The sequence below is a fragment of the Phocoena phocoena genome, chromosome 8 (genome assembly GCF_963924675.1).
Source record: "Phocoena phocoena chromosome 8, mPhoPho1.1, whole genome shotgun sequence".
Taxonomy (NCBI): domain Eukaryota; kingdom Metazoa; phylum Chordata; class Mammalia; order Artiodactyla; family Phocoenidae; genus Phocoena; species Phocoena phocoena.
In genome coordinates, this window is record NC_089226.1 from 44245596 (window position 1) to 44272650 (window position 27055).

The 27055-nt window shown below is 36.1% G+C and overlaps 1 protein-coding gene and 1 non-coding gene across 3 annotated transcripts in view; both read left to right on the forward strand.

The window, feature by feature from the left end:
- The window catches only part of NOX4 (NADPH oxidase 4), a 146026-nt gene that overhangs the window by 41714 nt on the left and 77257 nt on the right, over positions 1–27055 (forward strand). For both annotated transcript variants that reach the window (XM_065883297.1, XM_065883298.1), the window contains exons 8-11: positions 1356–1436; positions 16173–16389; positions 18664–18828; positions 18952–19014. In XM_065883297.1, coding sequence (XP_065739369.1) covers positions 1356–1436; positions 16173–16389; positions 18664–18828; positions 18952–19014 — 526 coding nt within the window. The remainder of the gene's footprint in view (positions 1–1355; positions 1437–16172; positions 16390–18663; positions 18829–18951; positions 19015–27055) is intronic.
- LOC136127711 (U6 spliceosomal RNA) lies at positions 18196–18302 on the forward strand. The gene has a single exon (XR_010656166.1). It is a non-coding gene; the product is annotated as a U6 spliceosomal RNA (small nuclear RNA).

Here is a 27055-nt window from a genome sequence, read left to right on the forward strand (position 1 = left end):
ACTTTAAGTGGATATTTTATCAGCTCTCATGATGGACAAGGAAAAATATAGGAAATATTTGGCTACCTAAAAATATGAAAACTAAAACTCCTGAATGTCAATATACAGTATAAAAACTGAAAAATAAACATGCTATCGCAAAAATTATTACACTCATATGGAAGTAGTACATTCTTAAATTTGAATAGTTTAACCCACAACAATTGGGAAATATGCTATAGAAATGGGTAATTATTATGAACAGATAAGTCACAGGAGAATACAAAGTGAGTAACACAAAAATGAAATAATACCTAATTCCACTTATACAAAATACTGAAGATGTATAAAGTGGAGTCTGGGTTTGGGGAAACAGGCCCTCCTACACTATGATTGGGTTTGTAATTTATAAACATGTTTCAGAGAGCAATAGGTAATGTGTATCAAAAGCCTTACAAAATGTGTGTCCTCTGATGTCATAATTCCACTTCTAGAAATTTAGATTCAAAAAGAAGCAGATCTGTGCAAAAACGCATACGTTACAAGGATGCTAATGATCTTGTTTATGATAGTAAAAACTGTGACCCATGTAAATGTGACTCTATTAGCTCTTGCCTAAATTGGGGGTTCTAAAGTTTCTAGGGGTTGTGTCAGAATCATCTAAGCTTTTACGAATACCTGACCGCCACCTCCAAGATTCTAATATATGAATATCTACCGAGATATATGAAATAAAATAACTGTTAGTGTTTTTACTTCTCTCAAACATTCTAGGTTGTGTTTATTATACCCATTCCTCTTCAGACTCTTTGTCCTCCCCCAGGACAATAACACAAGGTGTTACTTTAAAGTTATACACTGTCCAGGAAGATAAGAGAAAATTTTAATGAACACTTATTTAGTCTATCTCCATCTGAGTTTCCTTTGAACTAACTCTCAAAATATATATTGGGATAGAAACATTGGTTGTCTTAGAAGTCATTTGCAAATTGAGAATTTTGATAAAAAGGACAGCAGAAGTACGTATTAGCAGACTATTGCCTGCACCTTCGCCTTACATCATACTAACTTTAATATAAACAGCTGATTTTAATTCTTTCTATGTATCTTTATTTGAAATACAAAGGACCTTCAAAATGATAAAGCGTTACTTATAATTTTTGTCAGTTCTCTCTGCAGTGGTATGCTAATACTTTGATATTAATAGATAAATCTCAGATGAGCTCATTATTAAATATGAGTTAAAACTCAAATTAAATATGAGTTAAAACTCATATTTTAACTTTCAATTGTGACATGTATTTGAAAGGATGCACGATTTTTTTAGCAAGATGGAGTGTAAAGTGGAATTGAAATTAAGTTATTTGTTTTTTCAGAGTTTCTAACTATGACATCTTCTGGTACACTCATAATCTCTTCTTGGTCTTCTACATGCTGCTGATGTTACACGTATCAGGGTAAGTTTAAACAAATGTTTTTAAAGCTATATGTGCCTAAAAATGGGGTAATAAAAGAGAAATCTATAGAAATTTTCATAAGAAATGGTAGAATTATTTGTTTACTTGGAATTGAGGGTAGTGTCAAGAGTGGAATAAATAGTTCTATTTTCGACATAGCATGTTTTAACAAAACTAGCATAGAAGTATATTGAAATGGAAAGACAGAGTTACTTCTCCCACAATGTTGTAGTTTTTAAAGCCCCCTATAGTTATATCCTGATAAGCTCTAAAAGAAAGTGAGTAGGAACTGAAGAACTTCAAGAAGGTATTTAGTGTTTGAATTTTCAGGAATTTATTATGTCTTGCTGCTGCAGAGTTTGTAACAGTGGAGTTACTAGTTTACTAATATTTGCAGAGACAGCCAAAGATTTATAAGACCCAAAGACAAGGATCTGTCCAAAACACCAGAAAATCACAAATGGAAGAGAGATAGCATCCCAAGTTTTTACAAAGAATTTACCCCAAATACTCTGAAAAGTATGTTGACCCAAGCAGTATACTCAAATGTATGGTGCTTAAAATAATTCATTAGGTCAGAGGAGTAAATAAATAATATATTTTTGTGTATGTATATGTCTGCATGATTACAGAGTGGACCTGTGTTTTTGTCTTGACACTCACACCAATATGACACAATAGGCTATTGTCTGGCATCAGGTTCACTTGGTTTAGTAGAGGGATACAGGATAGGAAACATGGAATGTCAACAGGATAATGTCAGGTGCTTCTTCAGTAGGGCTCCCTCTAGATGCACAGTAACCATTTTCCACCTTCTCTCCCTTACCTGAATGTAGTAACTCAGTTTTAAGATGAGACCATATGGATACACAAGGACTACCTTGCCTTGGGAAGGCTCATGCTCCACAGGAACCAGTCTCTTGGTAACAGTCAAAGTCTCCTCAAGGGATGCCCTCAGTTGCTAGAACACAGTGCATCAGGAAGCTGAGGTCACTCAGCATCCTCCAGGTCCAGATGCTTTCCATCAATAATAATCAATGCTGGTTGGTAACACAGCTGGCACTCCCTGTTTATCCTAACTCAAAATGTTTCGAGGGAAACAGTATTTGGAGAAAAGTTCAGACCTGCTGTTAATTTTTTCTTCAGAATGTTTTATAATGTACTTTGCCAGTACAGTAAATCTTATCCATGAATTATATATTTATTTCAAGGTGCATGTTCAAAATGTTGATCCCCCAGTTTTGGAGGCCATTGATTTAGACATCAGTATTATGTGGATCTCTGTCTCCTACGTCCTGGTTCAATTTATTCTGTGTCATGGTTCTAGAACATATAATTGTAGAGCATTAGACACATGGCCACACATAATCCTGACTTCCAGCTAGCCATGGCTGCCACACAGGGAAGAGGAAATTCCACAGTCGGTTCCACAGTCAGTGGAACCTCTGGGTTCTGTTCATTTCCCATTGTGGGGCTCACATTCTGTAGAGCATTAGGGCACCGAGAAAGCCCTTGGTAGAGAAAATCTGCTTTATATTCTGTTCTTTAAATGGCTTGCATGCCTGTCCAGGGCTATTATCATAAAAATGGACTACGAGTAAACAGATGTGCTACTAATGAAAATACTAATTTAAAACATTTGCAAAGTGCTTACTATATGCCAAGCATAAATTCAAAATGATTTAGATGATTTATATTATTAAAGGATTATAGGGTTTTTTTGGTTTTGATTTTGTTTTTCTTTTTGTTTTCTTTCTGCGGTACGCGGGCCTCTCACTGTTGTGGCCTCTCCCATTGCGGAGCACAGGCTCCGGACGCGCAGGCTCAGCGGCCATGGCTCACGGGCCCAGCCGCTCCACGGCATGTGGGATCTTCCCGGACCGGGGCACGAACCCGTGTCCCCTGCATCGGCAGGTGGACTCTCAACCACTGCACCACCAGGGAAGCCCAGGATTGTAGTTTTATAAGGATAAATAATATTGTTAAACCCTTTTTATGGGTGGGAAAACAGATTTAGAGAGAGTGCATAATTTGCTAAAGTTTGCTTAACTGATGTATCCTGGATTCAAATCCAGGCATTCTGACTCAAAAACTTATATTGTTATACTTTTTTTTTGGAGAGTTCAGTACTTCTAAGGATTTGGTCTTAAGTTTTTTTAAAGAGGTTAATATCTTGATTTATCTGGAATTGTTCTCTCTTCCTCTCTCTCTCTTTAGCTATAACAGGTGAGAGAAAAATATAATTTGTTAGTATAATTAGTTATGCATTCTTTTGCCTTTATGTTGTACTAAATTAAAACTGAGAAAATCTGTTTCTTTGTAATTCAAAGTAGAGTTATTTTTCAAAGTTTCAGGAGTTCTAACAGGCTTCTGAAGTTAGAGAGTATTAAGAGTCCTTTTTCCATTTTTTTGGAAGTAAAAGAAGGTATATTTAAAATTTGATTTTACTTCTGGAGAACAGGGGTCATAAACAGAAAGTGACTTTAATTTATGTAAAGAAATAACCAAAGACATCAACAGAATGAGTTAAATATAATCACTCTATTATACCAACTGAATTAATAGTTCTTTACATATGATTGATAAAAATGAAGAAAACAATTATTAAAATACTGAAATAACTGTTGTGCAACAAATATATAATACTCTAAGCATTCTATAGTGCACATTTTTTATAAAGTTTAATTTTTTTAATTGAAGTATAATTGGCAAATGAAATTGCATGTATTTAAAGTGTACAAGTGAATTAACACATCTATCATTTCACAGTTTCCTCTTTTTTTTTTTCTGGTGTGAACTTTTGAGATCTACTCTCAGCAAATTTCAAGTATACAATACAGTATTATTAACTGTAGTCACCATGCTGTACACTAGATCCTTAGAACTTATTCATCTTATAACTAAAAGTTTGTAACTCTATGAAGTTTAATTTTTAATAAAACTACATAGATATGCTTCTGGTGTAGGAAAAATTATTACTGATAAATCTTACAGCTTTCTTAAAATGGAACATTTCTCAAAATGTTCTTTTTTATCTTTAAAGGATCTATCTACAAGTAAAAGAAGCTATTATTTGTGCCAATGTTGAAGACTTAGACATATCTTTATTTATAAAATTCCTTGATAATGTCATTCTCTAGCTTTTGGTTATACAAGTAAAGTGCAGCTATTCAAAACAAGCTTCTTGAATTTATATTGAGATTTCTGTTAAATGGTATGCTTTAGGTTTGAACAGAAAAGCACTATTTGTTGGGCATTTGCTTCTTTCTCTATCAATGTGGTAAGTACTATAATAAAGTGTGAAAGAACTATATAATATATGATACTTAGTTTCCCAGAATTAGTAATTGGTTTGACATTAAACAAAAAGAGTTGAAAGAGCTAAAGACAATTTTAAACTGCATATTTTCCAAGTGTAAACATATTTTATTTTCAAGAATTCTGGTGGCCTAGAGAATTGAAGGATCAACGTGGGCTAGAAATTTTAGAAAATTTTTGACTTCAACAATGAAACAGTTTGAAATTGTCGACTGGTTTCCTTATATAAGCAGACTTCTGTAGTAAGGAGGAACAATTGCTTCATATGATTTTCTAAAGTCAATTTTATTTTTATAGAATCTCAAACTTTGAAGGAAGCTCAAAAGATGATTTTGACCAAGAATCTTTGAGTCTCCCTGCAATATGTCTAAGTAAATATATAATTGTGAAAAGCCCATTCTGTTTTTGGAAAGCTCTCACTTTCACAAAGTCATTTCTCTTTTGAAACAGAATCTATTTTACTTTAATTTCTACCCAATGATTTAAAAGTCTGTGACTCTGGAGGCCATGGAAATTGAGTTCTTTTCCTTCTTTAAATTCTGTTCCTCTGTTACTTTCTCCTTTGAATAAATTAATAGTTAATATTCATTGAGTACTTATCTTACTAATGGTTGATTTCATTAAGTCCTCCCAACAACTCCGGTAAAATTTGCTGTTATTATTATTATTATTATCATTATCATTGTTATCATTCCCATTGTCCAGGTGAGAGAACAGGGGCCCTGAGAGGTGAAGAAACTTGCTGAAAGTCATGGCTAGTAAATAGAAGAGCTTGGGTTTGAACCCAGGTATCAGATTCCAGAGCCCACATTCCTAACCAGTAAAACAAACTGGCTACAGTTTGGCATGGCTTCCCTGTATCCCTTTCAAATCTGGAAACCAAAATTAAATATGGTGTTCTTGGGGTATGCAATCTATATTGGCGAAGTGGAAGTCTTACCTTCTTTGCTCAAAATATTACAACTCAATGTTATTTAGGATCCAATTATCATGTTCCACGATTGCGCATGCCTTTAGCTTAACCTAGTTTTCATTCCTATTACCTATGTTTTAGATTTTTTTCATTAGTATAAGCAATTCTATTGCATGGCACCCTAAAAAAACCCACATTTCATATATACTAAATTCAGATGTTTTATCAGTGTTCAAATAGATCTTTAAAATACATTAATTTTTTTTTTCCTAGGAGGTCCGTATAACATGGCAATTAAGAGCTACATCACTTAATAGCTGTATGGCCTTGCCAGATAATTTGCCCTTTCTTTTTCATCTATTTTATGGGATTAATAATAAAATATCTATATCAGGGTTGTCTCATGTTTAAATAAGTGAATGCAGCAATGTAGGCAGAATATAGATATATTCAATAAATGTTAGCAGGATAAAAAATTATACTGGTACTGATACTAATAACTGTGTAAGGAAGAAACTCCACATTTAATTTGCTGAAGAGTCGTTTTTGTTTTGATAAAGACACTGCACTTTTGAAGAGCCCAGATTTTCCTATCAGCAAAGTAATTTGATAAACATATAACGAATACTGCTTAGCAGATCAAAAGAATAATCCTAAAGGGCAACAGTTTTTATAATGTTGTTAGGTCTCAAAGGTTCAACTGATTTTAATGATAAAGGTTTATTTTGGGATTTGCAAGACAAGCCTTCTCCTGAGGACTTTTTTTTCTGATTTTTAATACACCTTTCTAGGAGGTTGCCATTTGTACACTGTACTAAAGATATTTCAATTCAGAAGACATTCAGAAAAAATTTTAAAAGCCAGAAGTGTTCCCTCTTTCCAGACATGAATGTAACTGGACGTTTCTTTCTTCATTTTCATTTGAAAAACTCATCAGGAGGCGAGATATACTGCCATTCTCACTTACTGATGAAAGGGTATTGGAGGGAAAAGCAATTATGAATGTCAGAGTCTCAGCCCAGAGCCTAACCCCACTCCTTTGAAAGGCATGTGGAGGGAAAGCATCGTAAATGAGATAAGGCACCCTTAAATGAGATAGGGCACCCTAGACTTTCAATTTTATGACAGTCAACACTCCCACTGGCTTTAGCTCTCGGAAGTGTTACGTGGGTAGTAACTGTATTTTATTTTTTATTTACATAAGAGAGGAAATATAATGTGAGAATTCTGGGAAAGAAAGGGGGAAGGTCCTTCTCAAAGGTGTAGATGGCAGTGAGAGCCAAACAATAGTGAATAACTGAGCCAGCTGGACTTCCCAGACTATATTTTATTACAAAAATGAGACCTGGATTATTCTTTTAAACAGAGCTTTCTGCCATTTGGGACTACTGCTGGCAAGAGTTCGTTGTAGAACATGATTTATATTCTGCTTGAATCATTTTTTTCAGAGAATTTAAAAGGAATGGTTTTCTAGGTGCATGTTTCTAAAAACATTTGTTCTTTAAACCCGAGGAACACAGTGAGCAGCCTTTGTCAACAATGACAATGAACCAGAGGCACTGTCAGCTTCATAGGTACTGAAACTCAAGAAATTAACCCTGGGGTAGTCAAATACTTATGAGATTAGGCTTATTGTGTTGGTTTATCTTCCCTCTACTAATGCCCTTAGGACGAGAAAATTAAGAATATACTCTTGGGGAATGGAGGTATTTATGCAATATAGTTAAGTGTTAGAAGTTGTCGATTCCTAAGAATCTTCTCTTTTAGAAGCACTTGTACTGAGGGCTCCTTTTTGGGTTTTTTGTGTTTTTCTTTTTGTTTTTGTTTGTTTGTTTGTTTTTGTGGTACGCGGGCCTCTCACTGTTGCAGCCTCTCCCGTTGCGGAGCACAGGCTCCGGACGCGCAGGCTCAGCGGTCATGGCTCACGGGCCCAGCTGCTCCGCAGCATGTGGGATCTTCCCGGACCGGGGCACGAACCCGTGTCCCCTGCATCGGCAGGCGGACTCTCAACCACTGTGCCACCAGGGAAGCCCTGAGGGCTCCTTTTACCCACACTGATGTGGAAGGAGGAGAGGCTTGTGGGATATTCCTACTGGGGAGAGGCACCAGCTCTTCTTAGAATGTCAAATGGAAACTTGGTGAAGCCAAGGGAAAGGAAGGCCCAGAAGCTGTATGTTAAGCCCAAAGTACAGAATATTAAACACTATATAAAACCTTAGGTAAAAGGGAGAAAGTCAGGTTATAGCTGAAGTTGTAGTTGAATAGTAGAAAATTCCAGTGTTCTCTGCAGCCTACCCCCATTATGCATCTGCGAGTTGAAAGAGAATGAAAGAGAAAAGAACATATAGCAGAGTGACGTATCCTAGGTAAATTATAGTGTTTTTGAGGGAAGGACTGTTTCTTACTTATCTTCATCAGTGGAATCCCTTTCATCATCAATCCTAAATCATCATTCACTCAGTGTTTGCTAGATTACATGGAACTGTATTAATTGGCTTTTAGCTAGGAATGTGTTATTCTTCTAGGCCCTTCCAATTTTCCTCAAATATTAAAGTATTGCAGATAGCAATAAAAATAATCTGTGTATTTATTTAAATGTGACTTGGATTACCATTTTGGGCCTGTCACTTATACTTAGTGTTATCTAGGTAATAAGTTATTATGGCAGCTGGAATATCAATTTCTGTGCCTGAAGAATTAACTTTTAAGTCTTAACTATTTTCGTTGTGTTGTAGACTGGCACATTTTTGCTGGAGATTTTTGTGCGCTTCTGTGGCTAAAAATTCTTTGGATCACGGAGGAAAGTTTTTCATCTCTTTTTATTTGTCTTCTTTCACATTTTTGGTTTTTTAATTTTTTACTTAAAATATATTGGGTGAATAAAATTCCTGAGGGATTAAGTCTTTGTTATGTGGAATTCAAATCCCCCCCATAAGATTTACATATTTTCCATATGTTAATAAATATAGTGTTCTATACAACTATGATCTTTAGACATGTATGTTTTTTTTTCCCATTTCTAATTTCCCATTCATAGGATTAATTTTCCTTCTTGTGTAAAAAATGATTTTTCTATGTAATAATTCCTGACTGAAGTCTTATGATTTATTTATTTTTGCTGATATTTTATCCTGAAAGCCAGGTAGGGGTGGAAATTGAGATCGTGCGGTATTTTCTCCCATAAGGAGGCCATTTGTTTCGACAGAGATGTGTAGTATATTTGAAGCATTTTCATGTAAATGAATTAATTTATGCTATGGGCTATACTTATTAATGAATTTTTAATCTTCTAAACTGTGAGTTAACGTTCTCCCCAGTTTGAGGATAGAAGTAGTGAGCTCCAGCCCAAATACTTTCTCACATAATTTTAACCTCAGTTTTTCTCCTGGGACCTTATTTATAATAACAAGTGGTTCTGGCTAGAGGTACAGGGTGAGAAAGTTGGGGAGGAAGGAGAAGGAACTAGGGCTAAATTTATTGTAAGAAATATTTTCAGTACATTAATGTTGTTTCTGAAATGTGGAATAATCCTTTTCTCTCCCACTGCCCTTTTAGCAAAGCCTGAAAGCAGAGGAAATAGTAACAAATATTAGATGCTTACATATTTTTTCCTTCCCAAGAGATCAAAGTCCTTTCCTTTATATACCTGTGAAGTAGAGGGTAACAGGCACTCTCGCTTTCAGCTGAGAAAATGTATTAAAATGACCTATTTTCCTTCACACACTTAGGGAGGGTTGGGATCTTGACCCTATGTCCTTAGACTCCAAGGCTTTGTTTTGCCAGCTGCATTGTGTCTGTGGCAGGGTGCTTAATTGCAGGGCTCACTGCAAAATGAAAATGCGGGGCCCTTTGATAGAAAATTATTAAGCATTTCAAGATGATGGCAACAGAGCATTGAACCAATTACAGTGCCTTTCTAAGATCAGGGTCCCGTGAGAGCACACAGGTCACACACCCATGATGCTGGCCCTGTTTGTGTTGCCCAGTCTCGTACCTTGGGCATCACCACCAGCAAGAGCTAGACACAATACGTGCTCCACTCAAGCTGCAGGTTGCGAGTACACTCGGCTATCTGTAGCAAGAGCCCAGCAAAGAATGCAGAGGCAAGTATCTGGCAAGAATCTGGCTAGACCCGACAAAGTGGAGGTGAGAGTAGAAGCTTTGGTTGGATGGGTATCTGATGCTTAGGGTTTCCCTGAGGCACGCTGGATCCTTAGTTTAGGAGAGCACTCTATTTCTAGATGCTGCTAACAGATAGGATTGACTTTCTTGATGACTTGTCTACCTAGGTTAGAATGGGCTCAGGTTCAGGGCAGGGCTGAGATCTCAGGTTGGACTTTGCAGTACTCAAGGGTGAAGAGGGATGCTGTAAGTTGCAGACCTATTTAATGCTATTCCCTGCAAAGTTGAATGAACACACATGGTTTATTTTACTAAATGCCATTTGCTAAAGTCTAGACATCTTTATTGAAATTAGAATGAGTTCAAACTAACTTCTGTGTTTGTTAAAACCGGGTGACTCCTCAATCACGTGTTTCAAAAATAACCACAACAAAAGATTGTTTATATACTTCTAGCCATTTATTAATCCATTCAGTGAATATTTATCGAACACTTGTTACAGATTATAGGCACTGTTCTAGACACCAGAAAAATAGAGGCACAGGACAAATCTTTGACCTTAAGTAGTGTATATTCTAGCGGATTCCTCAGAATCCAGTGAATTCCAGTGGGTTTTGCAATATTGAATTTGGATGTATTTTCTTAAGCTCTTTTTTTGTACTTGAAGCAAAGTAAAAAGAATGGTCAGAAACAAGTTGTTATATTTTTTCTGTAAAGAAAAGAAATATTTTGTATGTTATAGAATACAAGGTAAAAAATAGATTCCTCATGGGACAAGGATTTTTTTCTCCACTTTAAAAAAGGATTAAAATCACCACAAACATAAAGGTCTCATAAGCAACACTGCATTTGTTAAAAATGTGTAACTTGCAGTTAAAGTAGAGATGATTTTGTGATTCTCTTTTTGGCAGGCATAGTGTTTTGTAATATTTAACTTTTGCCATAAAAAGTTCTTATGATTTCTATGTTTTAACCTAGTAGGATTTATTCTGTGTACTATATTATTTTCTATGACTTTGTCACAGCCAGGCATTAAAAAATAGTGGTATAACTATAATGCCTGGTGAGGAAAAAAGGAAAGAAAGAAAGAAACCTATTTTGTGGAAACACTGTTGAGTGTTGAAAGCACATCTTGAAATCCTTATGAGTGCAAAAACAATAGTGTCCACAACCATGTGTTTTGATACACCATAAAATCCTTGATCTCTCATGATTGAAGAACGCTAGACATTCCAGAGATACTTCAAAATCTTTCTTTTAGAACATAATGCAATATACCTAAAAAAAATTAGTAATAAGTGTTCCTATTCACACATAGGCCATGTGCCTCCTCCCCGAACTCCCTGCCACATCACTGTCTTAACTTGGCAATATTCTCTGCTTACCATTCACTAACATCTTTTTCTTTCACTTTCAAATGATTTTTCATTTAATTAGGAAAGGTACAACAATATAAGAATGTTCCCTTTATTTTATTATTATTATTATTATTTTTGCGGTAGGCGGGCCTCTCACTGTTGTGGCCTCTCCCATTGCGGAGCACAGGCTCTGGATGCGCAGGCTCAGAGGCCATGGCTCACAGGCCCAGCCGCTCCGCGGCATGTGGGATCTTCCCGGACCTGGGCACAAACCCGTATCCCCTGCATTGGCAGGCACACTCTCAACCACTGCACCACCAGGGACGCCCTCCCTTTATTTTAACTTTTAGATGCACTTGCTGTATTCAAACAAATTATGTAGTTATTATTTGCTTTTAAAATCAATTCACTAGAAACTCACTGAAGACTTACTACATGCAAGAAACTTGCAGGAGGGCTGATGAGATTTGGCAGTGAGTGTAGTTATAAGAGGGATATATAAATGCACAAGATATTATCCCTTCTACTAATTTGGGAATAAACAATGTGCTTTTGTTCATACTCCTCCCTCATATTGGAATGCCATTTCCCTAGTCTCTAACATTAGAATCTCCACATCCTTCAGTTGCTTCCCCGTGAAGCCCTTTCCAGAATGTCATTATCAGAGTTCATTATCTCTATGTACTCTCCAGGGGTCACTATACATCTATATAGCATTACTCATTTTGGTTTTTAGTTGTTTTTGCTTTCATGCCTAATTATACCCATTAAAGTTGTGCTATTCAATTTAGATTAATTACAATGAAATAATATGAAAAATTCAATTTTTTGCCTGAACTACCACGTTTCAATGGCTCAATAGCCACATGTGGCCCATGGCTGGACAGCACAGATTTAGACCATTTCTACCACCACAGAAAGTTCTGTTGGATAGAAGTGCACTAAATTCTAAGCTTCTTAAAGACAGAGGCCATATCATTTAAATTAATACGTTTCAAAACTTAAATAATAATAAATGTGAAATAGGTGTATCTCAGTGGTGATGTGGGGCAAGGAAGAAAATCAGGATTATTCGTCAGATAGATACAGCTGTGCGTTATTTAAAGTGTTAATTAAAGTGGGCTCTGTTGTATTTGAAAAGATTGCATTAAACTCTAAAGAAAGACAAGTCTATTCTGTTTGCTGAAATAAATATAGGTACTAGGGATTCAAAGAAATCACAAAGACCACATGTAATATTGAACTCAGTTTTAACAAATGTGGTCACAGTGAAGTAATTGGATTAAAAAGATGATATCTGATTTTTATCTATCAATCTAGTATCTATAATATCTAATGTACATTCCTATTCAAAATTCTTCAGAGTGAAATTATTTTATGGACTTGAAATATAATTTTTAAAGAAATATTATATTCTAGGGTTGCAAATTCTAAGAATTTCTTCAGTAGTACCAAAGAAATTTCTAAAAAGTCCTGTACCAGTACTAAAAAAGTTTTATTTTTTACTAGTACAATGAAAAAGTAAGTTACTGCATTTATTTGAACTTAGAAAATAACATAAAATTATTGGTTTGGTAGAAATATACTACCTCCTTTTCCAGATATATAACCATGTAGAGCCATGAAGTTTATTCATTGCACACATTGACCTTCAATTTCAGTATATTGTTCATAAGTAGAATGGGGATTCTGCAGGGGGAGCAGGTCTAGTACATGGGGAGGTGTATGGCCTTTGTACTCTGACTTGGCTACTGACTGACAGTGTGGTCTTGGGCAGATTACTTAACAGTTCTGAATGTTTTCACTCATTCTGAGATGGGGCTACTGACCTTTACCACACAAATGTATTATGAAGTTTGTGGAAATAGGTATTGAAGCAGCAAGCACCTGTCTGGCATGTACTACTTATCCTTCCAATACTAAGTTTAATACCTGCCAGTGTCCTTCCTTTTGAACCCGTCAGTATCTTTACCACCTAATTTAGCCAAAAAACCCAGAGATTCCATGCTTGATTTTTTTCTGATGAATGATATTTTTTGTTTCTTATCATTGTTTGCCCGTAGATCTTTTCTCTCTTATCCATGTTTCTTCAATGGCAACAACTACAATCTGAGACAAAGAAAAGGCCATTTTAATGGGCGTAGACAGAGGTAACCTATGCCATTAAGCTTGATAATAGCTTAAAATAACATAAAACTCTCAAAATTAAAAGGGATTTTAGAATATTATATGCTACTTTATACACCAAGAATGGCAACATTGTTTATTTGATTGGGCTGTCCTGAAGATTTGTACTGCATAGTAAAAACATTTGTCATTCTAAGGACCATTAGCACATGGGGTGATGCCCACTTGAATGCTGTGATGACTCAGGAGAAGGAATAAATAACATTTCTTTGCCTGATATGAAGCAGCCCCTTCACACACACACACACACACACACACACACACACACACACTCACACACACACTCACACACACACACACACACTCTCTATCTCTATCTGACCTAATTTCCAGGCTTTTGTTCGTTTTGAACCCCTTCCCTTAATGTCTACTTCTTTAACCAACTGATTTGCTATGCATGATATAGGTTTTTGGAGTGAGGGAGCTCAGGTTTCTGAATCCCATGCTTTGACTACTACTTAATTAATCTCTGACCTAAACGATAGCCTTGTGTTTCTCATCTGTGTAATGGGAATAAAAACACCTGGTATGTTATTTTGTTTTGAATTTTAAGTGGGAAATAGATGTTTACAAAATTCCTGACATACTTTCTTAATAAATATTGACCTTCCCCTCCCTTACTTTTTTAAAGGTATGTTGTGAGGATCCAATGATCCAGTGAACTAACATGCTGTATAGTAAGAGGTGAAGAGCTTAGAATTTGAGTCAGACCTGTGTTCAAATCTTGGCTTGGCCACTTATTAGCTGTGTGACCCTAGGGTATTAATTTATTAAAATAGTTTCTTAATTTGTAAAATGGGAATAATAATTTGTATTTCATGTAGCTGTGGTGAGGGTAATGTGAAATGTATACAAATTGCTCTGGACTGGACCTCATGTCTTCTATACATTACTAAGCTCTTTTTTTTTTTTTTTTTTTTTTGCGGTACGCGAGCCTCTCACCGTTGTGGCCTCTCCCATTGCGGAGCACAGGCTCCGCACACACAGGCTCAGCGGCCATGGCTCACGGGCCCAGCCGCTCCGCGGCATGTGGGATCTTCCCGGACCGGGGCACGAACCCGTGTCCCCTGCATCGGCAGGTGGACTCTCAACCACTGCACCACCAGGGAAGCCTACTAAGCTCTTATCAAATCTCTCTACTCAAATTATCATTTGTGGTCTGAGTTATGTTCAGCTTCTCTAAAGATATCTTCTAAACTGGATTTTAAGTTTTGGAGTGTTAGGGACCAGATCTGACTATCTGTAGCACCACCTAAGATAGTGCCAGTTGCATTATGCCAATGTTTGTTCAACTTAACAACCAATATAACAAAATGCTTGAGATTTTTGGCCTGCCCACCCATCAGCCACTACCCTTGGGATAGTTAATAAGAGCAACAGGTTTGGGTAACTCATTACTTGTAATAAAAGCTGCATCAAATTAATGGATTTTTCAAGTATTAAAATGGCACAGTTGTATTATATGACTAGAACTCTATAAAAGATTATGTACTTGGCTCACATTTATACAATATGCATTCATTTATTCCATACCTAGGCCATATCTACTGCATTACTGAAAAAAAATGTGTGTGTGGTCTACCATGGATGTTATGTAATACAGCCACTACTTAGATTCTCCCGACGTGTTCTCTGTGCTCTCCAGTGACTTCATAATGACTGGTTTTAGGGAAGAAAGTAAAATAAAATGAAGAGAGAAAGGGAATTGAACATAAGTAAAAGGCGTAAAAGGGAGAATGATCAGGTTGAGTAGATGGTACATTCCACCAAAGACTACCTTAGTCATTGCTAAGTCATGGACCTATTTAGTATCAGTTTTCTTGTTATAGTTTTTGTTGTTTGAAAATATCATCCTTATAATATCATTTGTAAAATTATAGCTGTGGTGAACTTAAAGATCTACTTTTTAAATGTACTAAAATTGATTGTTTGGGAGCATGAAGGGTAATTTAAAAACATACTCAGACAACGAGGAAAAATAATTTTGGAAACCAAAATTTTAATATCTCAAAATTAAAATAAACATTTTCAATGCTTTTCAAAATCTTACTTTTTTCTTCAAGATTTGCTTATGCAAAAAAATTTTTTTAATATAATCTATGATTTCATGCACGATCCCTGTGAGGTAGATCTTACTTAACTCCTTATAAGAAATAAAGAGCACAGAAAGTCGAAGGGTTATCTTAAATCTCACAAAATATGAAATAATAAGAATGGGATTTTAGGGTTTTAAGTTCTCCTTCCTGATTCATTATTTTGAGCCTTTTATGTGGTCCTGTTTATGGAGAAATTGAAAAGTAAGCAGGTTTAGGGCCTGATTGCTGTGTATTGTTTTCAGATCACAGGAGATGCAAGCTTCCAGTTTCTGTTGTTATGTTTGTTTAACGTTTCTCTGTAAATCAACAAGGCTTGTTTTATCTAGTCTTAGCCAAATCAAGTATGATCCCCATACTTTTCCATTTGTGTTTGAAATTATAGTGAAAGTACTCATCATTATAGTGTTTACTGAAGTGAAAACTTGTATGTGATTGTATGAATGCCTAATAGACTTGAAGTAAAGGCTGTCAAATTCAAGAATATTTGGAAAGATTGCATGTGTCTTCTCTACCATGTATTTGTGGGGGGGGGGTCTAAATTTTTTGATTTAGTTCCATAGTAAAGAATTTATTAAAAGTTTTAAGATTTCTGAATTGCTCTTAAGTAAGATAAATGAGAAGCATTTCTTTTGGATAAATGCTATGTAAAGTTAACAAGAAAATAAGGTTATTTTCTTGTACTCTGTTCTCTGATTTCAATCTCTTTTTCATCTCCTTGTTTTTATTTTTTTCTTAACTTTAGAGGGCTGCTTAAGTATCAAACTAATTTAGATACGCACCCTCCTGGCTGCATCAATCTTAATGGAACCCGCTACCAGAATATTCACTTACCAGAGTATCTCTCAGAACATTTTCATGAATCTTTCCCTGGAGGATTTTCAAAACCAGATGAGCTTACCCAGAACACATTTGTGAAGATTTGTATGGAAGAGCCCAGGTTCCAAGCTAATTTTCCACAGGTCAGATTAATTCTATGTCTTTAATAGTCTCTGCAAAGTCCATGTTTCCATAACAATTGATCAACATTGTATTTAGACATGTTTTTGAAGGTAATGAAGCAATTATTCTTGCAGAAGAGAATGTTTCAGGATGTTTCAATAGCAAGTTAGTACCTATTGTTTCATTATAGGCAGCCGACAGCTCAACGAGAATATTACAGAATATAGAAAATCCCTGCTTAACTGATCATATGATCTTTGCATACTGTGGCACTGGTACTTGCCACAAGAAAGGTAGCAAAGATATTTTCCTTATGCATTGAGAAGAGTAAGTTGAATAAGGAAAACAATAATGAAAGAACTAGTACTACTACTAATAATTATTATGGTATATTCTAATATGATTGTACAATTTTATATATAATATTATAAATACTAAGCTGTAAAATCAATTTATTGAATGCTTAATATCATCTGCTAGGAACTATGCTAAAATGTATTATATGCATAATTTCTTCAGTATTCACAACTCTTTGAAGTAATTAGTATCATCCTCAATTTTCTGATGAGGAAGTTGTGGCTTAAATACGTAAAATACCTTGACCAAACTCTACAGGCTAACACGTGGGAGAAGTAGAGTGTAAAACCAGGTTGTTGATTTGCTCTTAGAAAACTTCTTTCCCAAAGACCCAGCCAGTAGTTTGATAAAGGTCCTAATCTTCCCTTGTGGCCGTGGGAGCTGCCCACATGGGTATTATGCCCTGTATTCTTTGTCTGTAGCAAGTGAAAATCAGGGAATAGTGATGTTGAATGTCTGTTTTAAGAAGAAGAAAGGGGGGTCAAAAGGTCGAGTTTGTAGATGACTTTGGAGTGAGTGAGTGTTAGTCTTGTGTTTATTATTAATAATAACCCTCTAGATTTCTATTAGACTTTACAACCTTCATTGCTTTTCTGGGCTTCACACAATGCTATATGTTAGGGAGGGCAGGTATTGGGACTCCCACTTTAGTTGTGTGCGACCTGATGCTCAAATGGTGACTGTCCCAAAGTTGCAGAGCTTGTTCTGTGATGCTTACTTTTCACACAGTTTCTAACCAAATGTGAGGAAGAGGCATGATTTGCGTGGAAGAATATAGTTCTGGAATAACTCTGTAAATAAGGTTTAAAGAAGTGACCATGAAAATAAGTTTGGGTTGGAGGCTTCCAGGTGTTGAGGGAGGTAAAATATGCAGCTGTAGGAGAAAGGTTGGCTACACAGGTTATGCAGTTATCCTGGGATCAGGGCTATCCCTCCAGCACATGTGCAAAATTGTCATGGTTTCCAAATTCTAAATATTATCTGCTATTCATATTACGTAAAAGTAAGTTGTGAACAACACATGTGGTATACCCATATTTAAAAATATGTGCATATACATATTTTACATTGGGTATACATTTTGTATATGTACATTATGCATATACATTGTGTGCATTAACAATATCTATGGTTCTCATTTTTTTAACAAACATTGAACTGGTATATTTTTGTTAAAATCATCTTCAGATTTATTTGAGCTTTTACTTCCCTTTCTTCTCTTGTTAGATAAAGATATTGTATATATATACGTTATATATTTCTGGTGTGCACAGAAGGATATATGAAACAACATATGCTTACCTGTTAATGGTAGTTATACCCTTAGCAATGGCTAGAGGGTAGGGTCTTCATATTACTTCCCCCTTTATTTCATACTTTACTCTTGTTTAAGTTGCAGTGAGCATCTGTTGTTTTTTACGCATTTTTCTTTACACCTTGTTACTTAAAATACAGATTAAAATATTACTGTTCTCACTTCAGCAGCACATATACTAAAATTGGAACGATACAGAGAAGATTAACATGGCCCCTGCACAAGGATGACAGGCAAACTCATGAAGCGTTCCATATCTTTGGCCATGTAACTTGCTTTGGCCAATGGGATGCCAGTGGATGTGATGTGAGCAGAGGATATGATGTGTGTGCTTGTCTGATTGGGCTTGTCCTCTTGTACTTCTACCAGCACCATGGCAAGAGCATGCCTGGGGTAGCCACTGCTCCTCAAGCTTTGGTCCTATGATGTGACACATGGAACAAACACCCCACTTGTCCTACAGATGTGTTACCAAGAAATAAATGTTTATTATTGAATGCTAAAAATATATATATTATTACTGTATTATTACTGTAATGTGTCAAATAAGCAGTTGGGCAGGATATAAAGATTCTTATAATACAAGTGTTTCTTAAAGTGTATTTCAAAAATTCTCCGTTAGACCTGGCTCTGGATTTCTGGACCTTTGTGCCTGTATTGTGCTGAAAGGCTTTACAGGTGTATCCGGAGCAATAAACCAGTCACCATCATCTCAGTCATAAGTCATCCCTCAGATGTCATGGAAATCCGAATGGTCAAAGAAAATTTTAAAGCAAGACCTGGCCAGGTGAGTCAGTGTCCGGAAACTTTTAAAATACCCTTTATCTTTACATGTTTTTTGAAAATTAGCATCATTAGACTATTTGGATTTCTTTTCTGGTCAATTTAAAAATTGTTTGTTGCTTTTTAGTATATTGTTCTACATTGTCCCAGTGTGTCTGCATTGGAAAACCATCCATTTACTCTCACAATGGTAAGAAACTTGTTTTTTGGTTTTTTAATTTTTAGAATGAAATGTGTCTTTTTCTTTTTGTGTGTGTACACTCCACTCCACTCCATATCATTCAAACCTGTCACAATATCCTTAATGTTTAAGTAAACCATCTTTTTACAAAGAAATATAATTATTCAGAAACTTTTAAACTATTTATTATTTTCTACAACTTTAAACTTCAGGAAATAGTATATTTAATTCATTAAACCTTGTTGATTCAAAATGCAGAAAATTTCCTGAATATTTGGACTCTTCCTTTTATGAATTATGTACCAAAATATAATATGTGCATGATTTTCTTTAGAGAGATTAAAATTATAGAAAAGGAAATTACTCTGGGTTGAGGTGGAAGCATAAGAAAATGTTTAGAAAAGAAAAAGCCCAGTATAATTGGCACCCAGGTTGTGTATGGAGAAAGGAAAGGAAAATAAGGTCAGAAAAATAAAATGGAATAATATTGATAACAATATCAAATATTGTTAGCCCATTGTTTCACGTTATTTTTTTCCATTATACAAATGGCATGAACCCATTATAAAAAAGTAAACAATTCACAAGCATGTAAGATCACATTATAACTTTTCCTCATTTCCCCACTCCCCAGTCCTTCTCTTGAGTTTGACCTATAGTCTTCCAGATATTTTTCTGTATACTTTGGCATATATAGGTGTCTGGCATTTGTTTGCTGGATCCTTTGTTTTATCATTTTCTCTTTTTACACAACAATATGTCATGGACAACTTTCCATGTTACCGTATTTGTATATGCCTCATTCTTTTTGATCACTGTATAATATTTCACAGTAGGAATGTACTGTAATTTATTTAATATTCCCCATTGATGATAGAGGTTAAGATTTTATTCAGTTTCTGACAAAGGTAACTGAGACAGGGACCACATGTTTAAAATATATGCTAAGATATGCAAATAAAATTGAACAAATTATGAGGGAGAGGCCAGAAAAATAACTGGTGTCAAAGTGCTAAGGTTTAGGGATGAGGCTGTGCTGGGATTGGAACCGCTGTTAAATTTGTTGTATTAGTCAAGTTGAAAATTTGGAAACCTTGGCCAAGTTACTTCACCTTTTTGTACATTCATTTCTCGGTGTAATATTGTGATAAAAGCAACAGCTATTCAAACATTTATGAGTTTAAATGAACTACTACAAATAAAGTATGTAGAACACAGCCTGGAACGTGAAGTGTCAGGTACATGTCAATACATGTTAGCAAATATTATGATTTTTATTTTCAGTGTGAACTTGTTCCTTGAGAACATGTACTTGTGAAGATGGCTAGGCCAGAAAATTTTGTATTTAAAGGATAAAACAAGCAGAAAGGAAGTGTCAAACGGTTAGAGAAAGAACAGAAGTTATTTATCCAATAGCAATTCTTTAAAAAGAAAGAGAATTTTTTGCTTCATTTGCTCCAAATTTTGCATTCCGTTTGTATGTAGCAAATTTATCTATTTATTTATTTTTAATTTGTCTTCCAGTTTTATTGAGATATGACTGACATATACCACTGTTTAAGTTTAAGGTATGCGGCATAATGATTTAGCCTACATACATCATGAAGTGATTAGCACAATAAGTTTAGTGAACGTTTGTCATCTCATATAGATTCAAAGTTAAAGAAGTAGAAAATAAATATATTTTCTTTCTGATGAGAACTCTTAGGATTTACTCTGTTAACAGTTTTCATATGTATCACACCACAGTGTTAATTATATTTATCATGTTGTATATTATATCCCTAGTACATATTTACCTTATAACTGAAAGTATGTACCTTTTGATGGCCTTCGTCCACTTCCCCCACCCCATGCCCCACCCACCTTCCCCTGGTAACCATAAATCTCATCTCTTTTTCTTTTTGAGTTTGTTTGTGTCTTTATTTACTTTTGAAGTATAATTGACCTACAGCACTATGTTAGTTCTTGTTACCCAACATAGTGATTCGATATTTTTATGTTTCTAAATGATCACCATGATAAGTCCACTTACCGTCTGTCATCATACTAAGATATGACATAGTTATTGACTGTATTTCCTAGATTATTAATTATTGAGGAAATGTAGTTTGGTATCTAGTGAAATAATTAACAACATTCCATTTTATCACGAAAGATGGCAACATTGGCCTACCTTGGAGACAGGTATAGTATAGTAGTTTATAGTCATTATAGTAGTTTACAGTAGTTATAGTATATATATATATATATATATATATATATATAGTCTACATATAGTAGTATATATATAGTAGTTATAGTAGTTTCTCCAATAGTGATGATAGACACCCTTTCATCTGGTGCTGTGTGGGATGCAGGTGACAGTGAAAGGGGAAATGTGTCACCACGAGTAACAGTGGAAACTTAGTTGCCCTCATGAGATATAAAACCAACAGGAGTCCTGAGACCATCAGGAGCCAAGTAGCCATGTCACACCCTTCACTCCTGTAGCACATGCACACCCTATAGGGTAGCTGAATAAGATTGCCCACATCCTATTAGGGCAGCAGGAAGCTTGGGGAGTAAATCTGATCAACAACCATTCAGGTGTGATGTTTCAGCTCAGTCATGAAGCCATTTTCATGTGATTGCATCCACTACAGTCAGAAGCACTGTGCTTTAGTTCTGATAGTTGTAAGACATGTTTCTATTTCTCTGCATCCCTACATCCTGTAGGCATAAAGTCGGTAACATAAAAAGAAGGAGGAGAATGAAAATGGGAGAAATACACAAGTAAGTTTGTCTTGATAGAGTAGTTTAGGAAGTTTGGCCCAATCTTGGGGTCATATGAAATTTACTTCAGAAATTAACCTTTCTTTGTGTTTGAAAGTTTTTTCCAGGTTTATTGAGGTATAATTGAAAAATGAAAATTGTATATATTTAAGGTGTACAACATGAGACTATATTTTGAAAATCGTTTCTTCATCATAGCATTAAGTAGAGAATATGGAATAAGCAAAGAAGGTGGTTGCTGAATGTCAACTACAGAGAAGAGAGGGATTTTTTATAAAAATGTTTTTCAACATACACAAAAATAGAGAGAATAGTATAATGAACTCCCACATTCCCATCACCCAGCTTCAACCAAAAAGAAAAGAAGAGTGTTTACTTTTGAGTATATATTCCGTCACTGAAAACTTTTATGTTCTCTCAAAACAGAAAATCCAGGAACTTTTCACCTGTGTTACACACTGAGTAGATGCTTCTAGATCTAGTCTCTTTCAGCTGGCCTAGAACTTTTTTACAGGGCAAAAGAGAAATAACATAAAGTATTGTGTAGAATCTGAAGGGCTTTAAGCAAATGCTTTATGTGGCCTGGTCTGCTTCCTGAAAGCTGATTGGGGAAGAGCTGTGGTAACCCTGTAGCTGGCTTGAGGCACGGATGGGAGGAAAAGAAAAGAGGAGAAGGGAACGTAGGGAACAGAGGAGCAGCAACTGGAAATAGGAGAGAGAGCTAAGAAAGGGAGAACAAATTACATGTGAGGTCAAAGGTAGTAAATATTCACACAAATGACAGGAACTTTAGAATTCAGTCCCAACTCTGTCACTTATTAGTTCTGTCTGTGAGTGGATCTCTGCTCTCATCAACTCCCAAATAGTAGTGTTTGGTTATGAATCAAAAGAAAAGATAGGGATAGCAGTCTAAAGATAAAACAAGCTAAAATGATATAAGAATTTTCTCAGGTACTTTACATTTTGTTGTGTGAATGAAGGACTATTTACATTCCCCCACTCCCACCCCGTGGAATACTAAGGTGTAAGAATAGGAATAACAATACATTATTCTTTTTTTTTTTGCGGTACGCGGGCCTCTCACTGTTGTGGCCTCTCCTGTTGCGGAGCACAGGCTCCGGACGCGCAGGCTCAGCGGCCATGGCTCACGGGCCCAGCCGCTCCGTGGCATGTGGGATCTTCCCGGACCGGGGCACGAACCCGTGTCCCCTGCATCGGCAGGCGGACTCTCAACCACTGTGCCGCCAGGGAAGCCCACAATACATTGTTCTTGGAGAAAGAATATTGGTTTAGTGACTACTTTGAGAAATAGGATGTATTTGGCTGGGTGCGGAGACGGAAGAGCTTCTCCTCACCTCAGTGAAGCGCTGTTAGGTATACAGTCCTCCTGAGTCTCCTTATGAGCAGCTTCCTACAGCAAAGGACCATCACCCTGACTCTAAAGGAGGTCTGGTAAGTCCTCAGCACAAGGGCTCTGTGTCCACTACAGGCTTGTTTCAGAAGATTCAGGGTTGGAGTGTGTTGGATGGAGGCAAAGAGGTTGGATGCCTGGGATTCTGTATCCATCATAGTTTTTCTTCTTTCTTACTTTCTTCAATTAAGAAAAGATTTTTCCTTTTTCCTTCTGCTTCTTCCAGGCCAGTCTTCAGTTCTCTTCAAGGAACATGGTCCTCTGAAAATTCTCTAAGAAAAACAAGAAAGAAAAGACCTAAAATAGTTTGGAAAATAGTGGTTAGTGTATATCGCTTTTAAAAATTCATAGTTTCTCTTACCATATTAATGGTTTTAAGACGTTCTTTAATAAATAATCCCATTAAATTTTATTCACCCATTTATTTAACCCTTTTCTACTTTCTCACTTTTAGATCTTTGTCTAGACTAATCTCTTTGCCCTAGAAACCAACCACTGCTTCTTCCACTTATTCACTCTCCAAATACCATACATTCTCTTGACCTTTTCCTTTTATAAGACCCTGTATATTCTCTTCAGCAATTAGTGCCATTAAATTACCTGTTTAATACCTGTCTTCCTCCTAGACCATAAGCTCCAGGAACCCTTTCAAAGTTACGTTCATAGCACAGCATCTGGTACACGGAGTATCACAATATATATCTGTTGAAAGAGTGAAAAACGCTTAATATATAATTACTGTTTGGGACTTACCTTGAGAAATACTTCATAGGTGGATTGTCTTTTCCTCCCATCTCTCACTTGGAAGGTGAAGCCAGAGAAAAGGAAAAGCTAGAGGATTTAAGGAGAAAGAGGAAATGCTTATGGCTGATGTGTCTCTCAGTCAAAGAGCAGGCTTCCAGTCAGGTTCTGAGTCTAATCTTTAAGGTCATGATGACTATTTCTCTTTAGCTGATAAGAGGAATGGGAAATGTACTTATGGCGGAGGTAGTTTGGGAAGAACCACCAAAGAAAAAGGGAAACAATTTACTGAGAACATCTGGTTAGAGACAGCAGGTCAATTTTTCACCTCCACTGCTCCATTCTCAGGGCTAACAGTGGAAAATAACTTGCTCCTAATTTCTGTTGCTTATTTGACAAATGTTATCAATATATCTTAGGTTTGCCTAGCAACCTGCAGGTCAAAATGGATCTTGACTTTGCAAGTTTAGGTTTTGTATTCACATTTATCCTTATTCTAAACATCATTTTTTGTATGTTTTGATTATGCCATATTAAACCTCAAAGTGTTAATTGTTTTAGAAAGAATTATATCTCATAGATATTTTAAATTGCAACAAGAGTTGGCTTCCAAAAGAAATTTTAAGGCAAAGGAAGATTCTTCTCACCAGACCATCTGTGTACCATGTACTTTGTGTAGGCTTAGGAAATGGTTTATAGCCCTCCCACATTTGGGGGGATTGCTAGCTGTCTCACTCATACCATGCCCCAAGGGAGTCTCTGTTTTTGTAAAAGGGAAAAGAGGTGAACTGTACTGCTGCCTGGAAATGAATTTGAGTAAAGCAAAAACATTTCTAAGCTAAATTTTACATTATGCTATTATGTTAATTTACTGTCTTTTCCTGCCATTTCCTTCTTTTTGTCCAATTACTTCTGTTTGGCACTTACATGTAAAATACATACTTTTCAAGCATTTTCACTGGATAGTTTTAAGGGTTCCTTTGAAATAAAACAAAGCAAAACAAAGTGACTTAGGGCTTCCCTGTTGGCGCAGTGGTTGAGAGTCCGCGTGCTGATGCTGGGGACGCAGGTTCGTGCCCCGGGCTGGGAAGATCCCACATGCCACGGAGAGGCTGGGCCCGTGAGCCATGGCCTCTGAGCTTGCGCGTCCGGAGCCTGTGCTCTGCAATGGGAGAGGCCACAACAGTGAGAGGCCCGCATACCGCAAAAAACCCCACAAAAAACAAAGTGACTTCCCATATGCCAATTCCCACTAAAATTGTATACACACCCCATTTTTGTCAAGGATAATAGTACCTACTAATTAAATGCCTAAACAAACTTTGAAAATATTATATTATTTAGTTCTGTATTTCTATGTGATGTGTACTGTTAACTCTCTATGATACAGAAAATAATGTGACTCAGAAATATTAGATAGCACACAACTAATTAGTGGCACAGGTGAGATAGAAACACAGACTGCCTGGCTGAGAGGTGTATTGTTAGCTATTCGGCCCTGTCTCTCTCATGCCTCACCACCTAGCCATGTTCAGGGCATTCATATTTCTAAAACTCCTTTTGCTCTTAGACATACTTGTTGGAGTCAACAAAAAAGAATTACCATTTAAAAGAGAAGTTTATGAAATTATAAAAATGTATTTTCAAGAGAAATATGAAGTTGAAAGTTTTATATTGCCCACACTACTAAGCTCTTCAAATATTGTGGGGAGTTGAAAGTCAAATTCCCCTGTTAGAAAAGTCTACTATTTACTTTGATCTATTGTGTCAGTATAAGGAAAAATCAAATCTATAAAATATCCATTGGATCCCATTGGATTCAGTAGCTTGAATTTCACCTCATTTTTTAAACAGAGATGAAGCTTTTACAACTGAAAATAACAAAAGAAGTTGGTGCAAAGATAAGGTACAGAAGCACTATAGTATTTTTCATAATTTCTGTCAAAGTAAGACTAAGTTTTGACTACTGATTTAATTAGGAACTCAAAGGTTGGACTTTTCATTGCTTAAAGTGCTTCAACATCTCTTATACTTGACACTGACTTTGCTACACATGGAAGCCATGCTAATCTGGTGGGTGTTCCCAGAAAGTTGTGATTGTTCTCTGCGGTAGCACTTGCATTCTCTTAGGGTGTAACCAGCAGGAACGTTTGCTGACAAAGGTTGTTGGAGATCAGAGGCTACTGTACAGTATTAGACCGTAGATTTTGGAATCCTGGACAGCTGGGATTGGAGACCTGAATACCCCACTTATTAGTACTGTGACCTTGAACAAGATAATGAACACACTTACCTTTGGTTTACTTCTTTATAAAACATGGATAATAATAGTAACTTCTCTATGAAGCTTTGAATGTGAATTAAAAAGATATAATCAAGCTAAGCATGGTGCTTGGCACACAGGAGGTTCTCAGTCAGTTAGAAGTTGTTTCTGTTGTTGTTGTTGTTTTTCTCACTCCAATCCCACAATTCAAAAAAAAATTTTTTTATTGGAGTATAGTTGATTTACAACGTTGTATTAGTCTCAGGTGTATAGCAAAGTGAATCAGTTATACATATACATATATCTACTTTTTTTTTAGATTCTTTTCCCATATAGGCCATTACAGAGTACTGAGCAGAGTTCCCTGTGCTATACGGTAGGTCCCTATTAGTCATCTATTTTATATATAGTAGTGTGTATATGTCAATCCCAATCTCCCAATTTATCCCTCCCCCCACTTCTCCCCTGGTAACCACAAGTTTGTTTTCTACATCTGTGACTCTATTTATGTTTTGTAACTAAGTTCATTTGAACCTTTTTCTTAGATTCCACATACAAGCATTGTCATATGATATTTTTATTTCCAATAATGAGTGGACAATCAAAACAGGATTAAACTGAATTTTTTTTTTTTTTTTGCTTCCTTCTCCAGCTTGCAATAACTGACTAAGCTCTGGCCACAGACTGGTTTAGAAACAGTCATTTGGGGGACTGATGATTTGCCTCTTGTGGTTTACTAGCCCGTGGGATGAAGGATGTTTCAGGTTGGGTTTCCAGGGAAATGGACTGGGAGTAGAGATTTGCGTGCCAGAGGTTTGTTGGTTAGTGTGCTCAGATCAACACCTGGTAAAGAGTGAGGG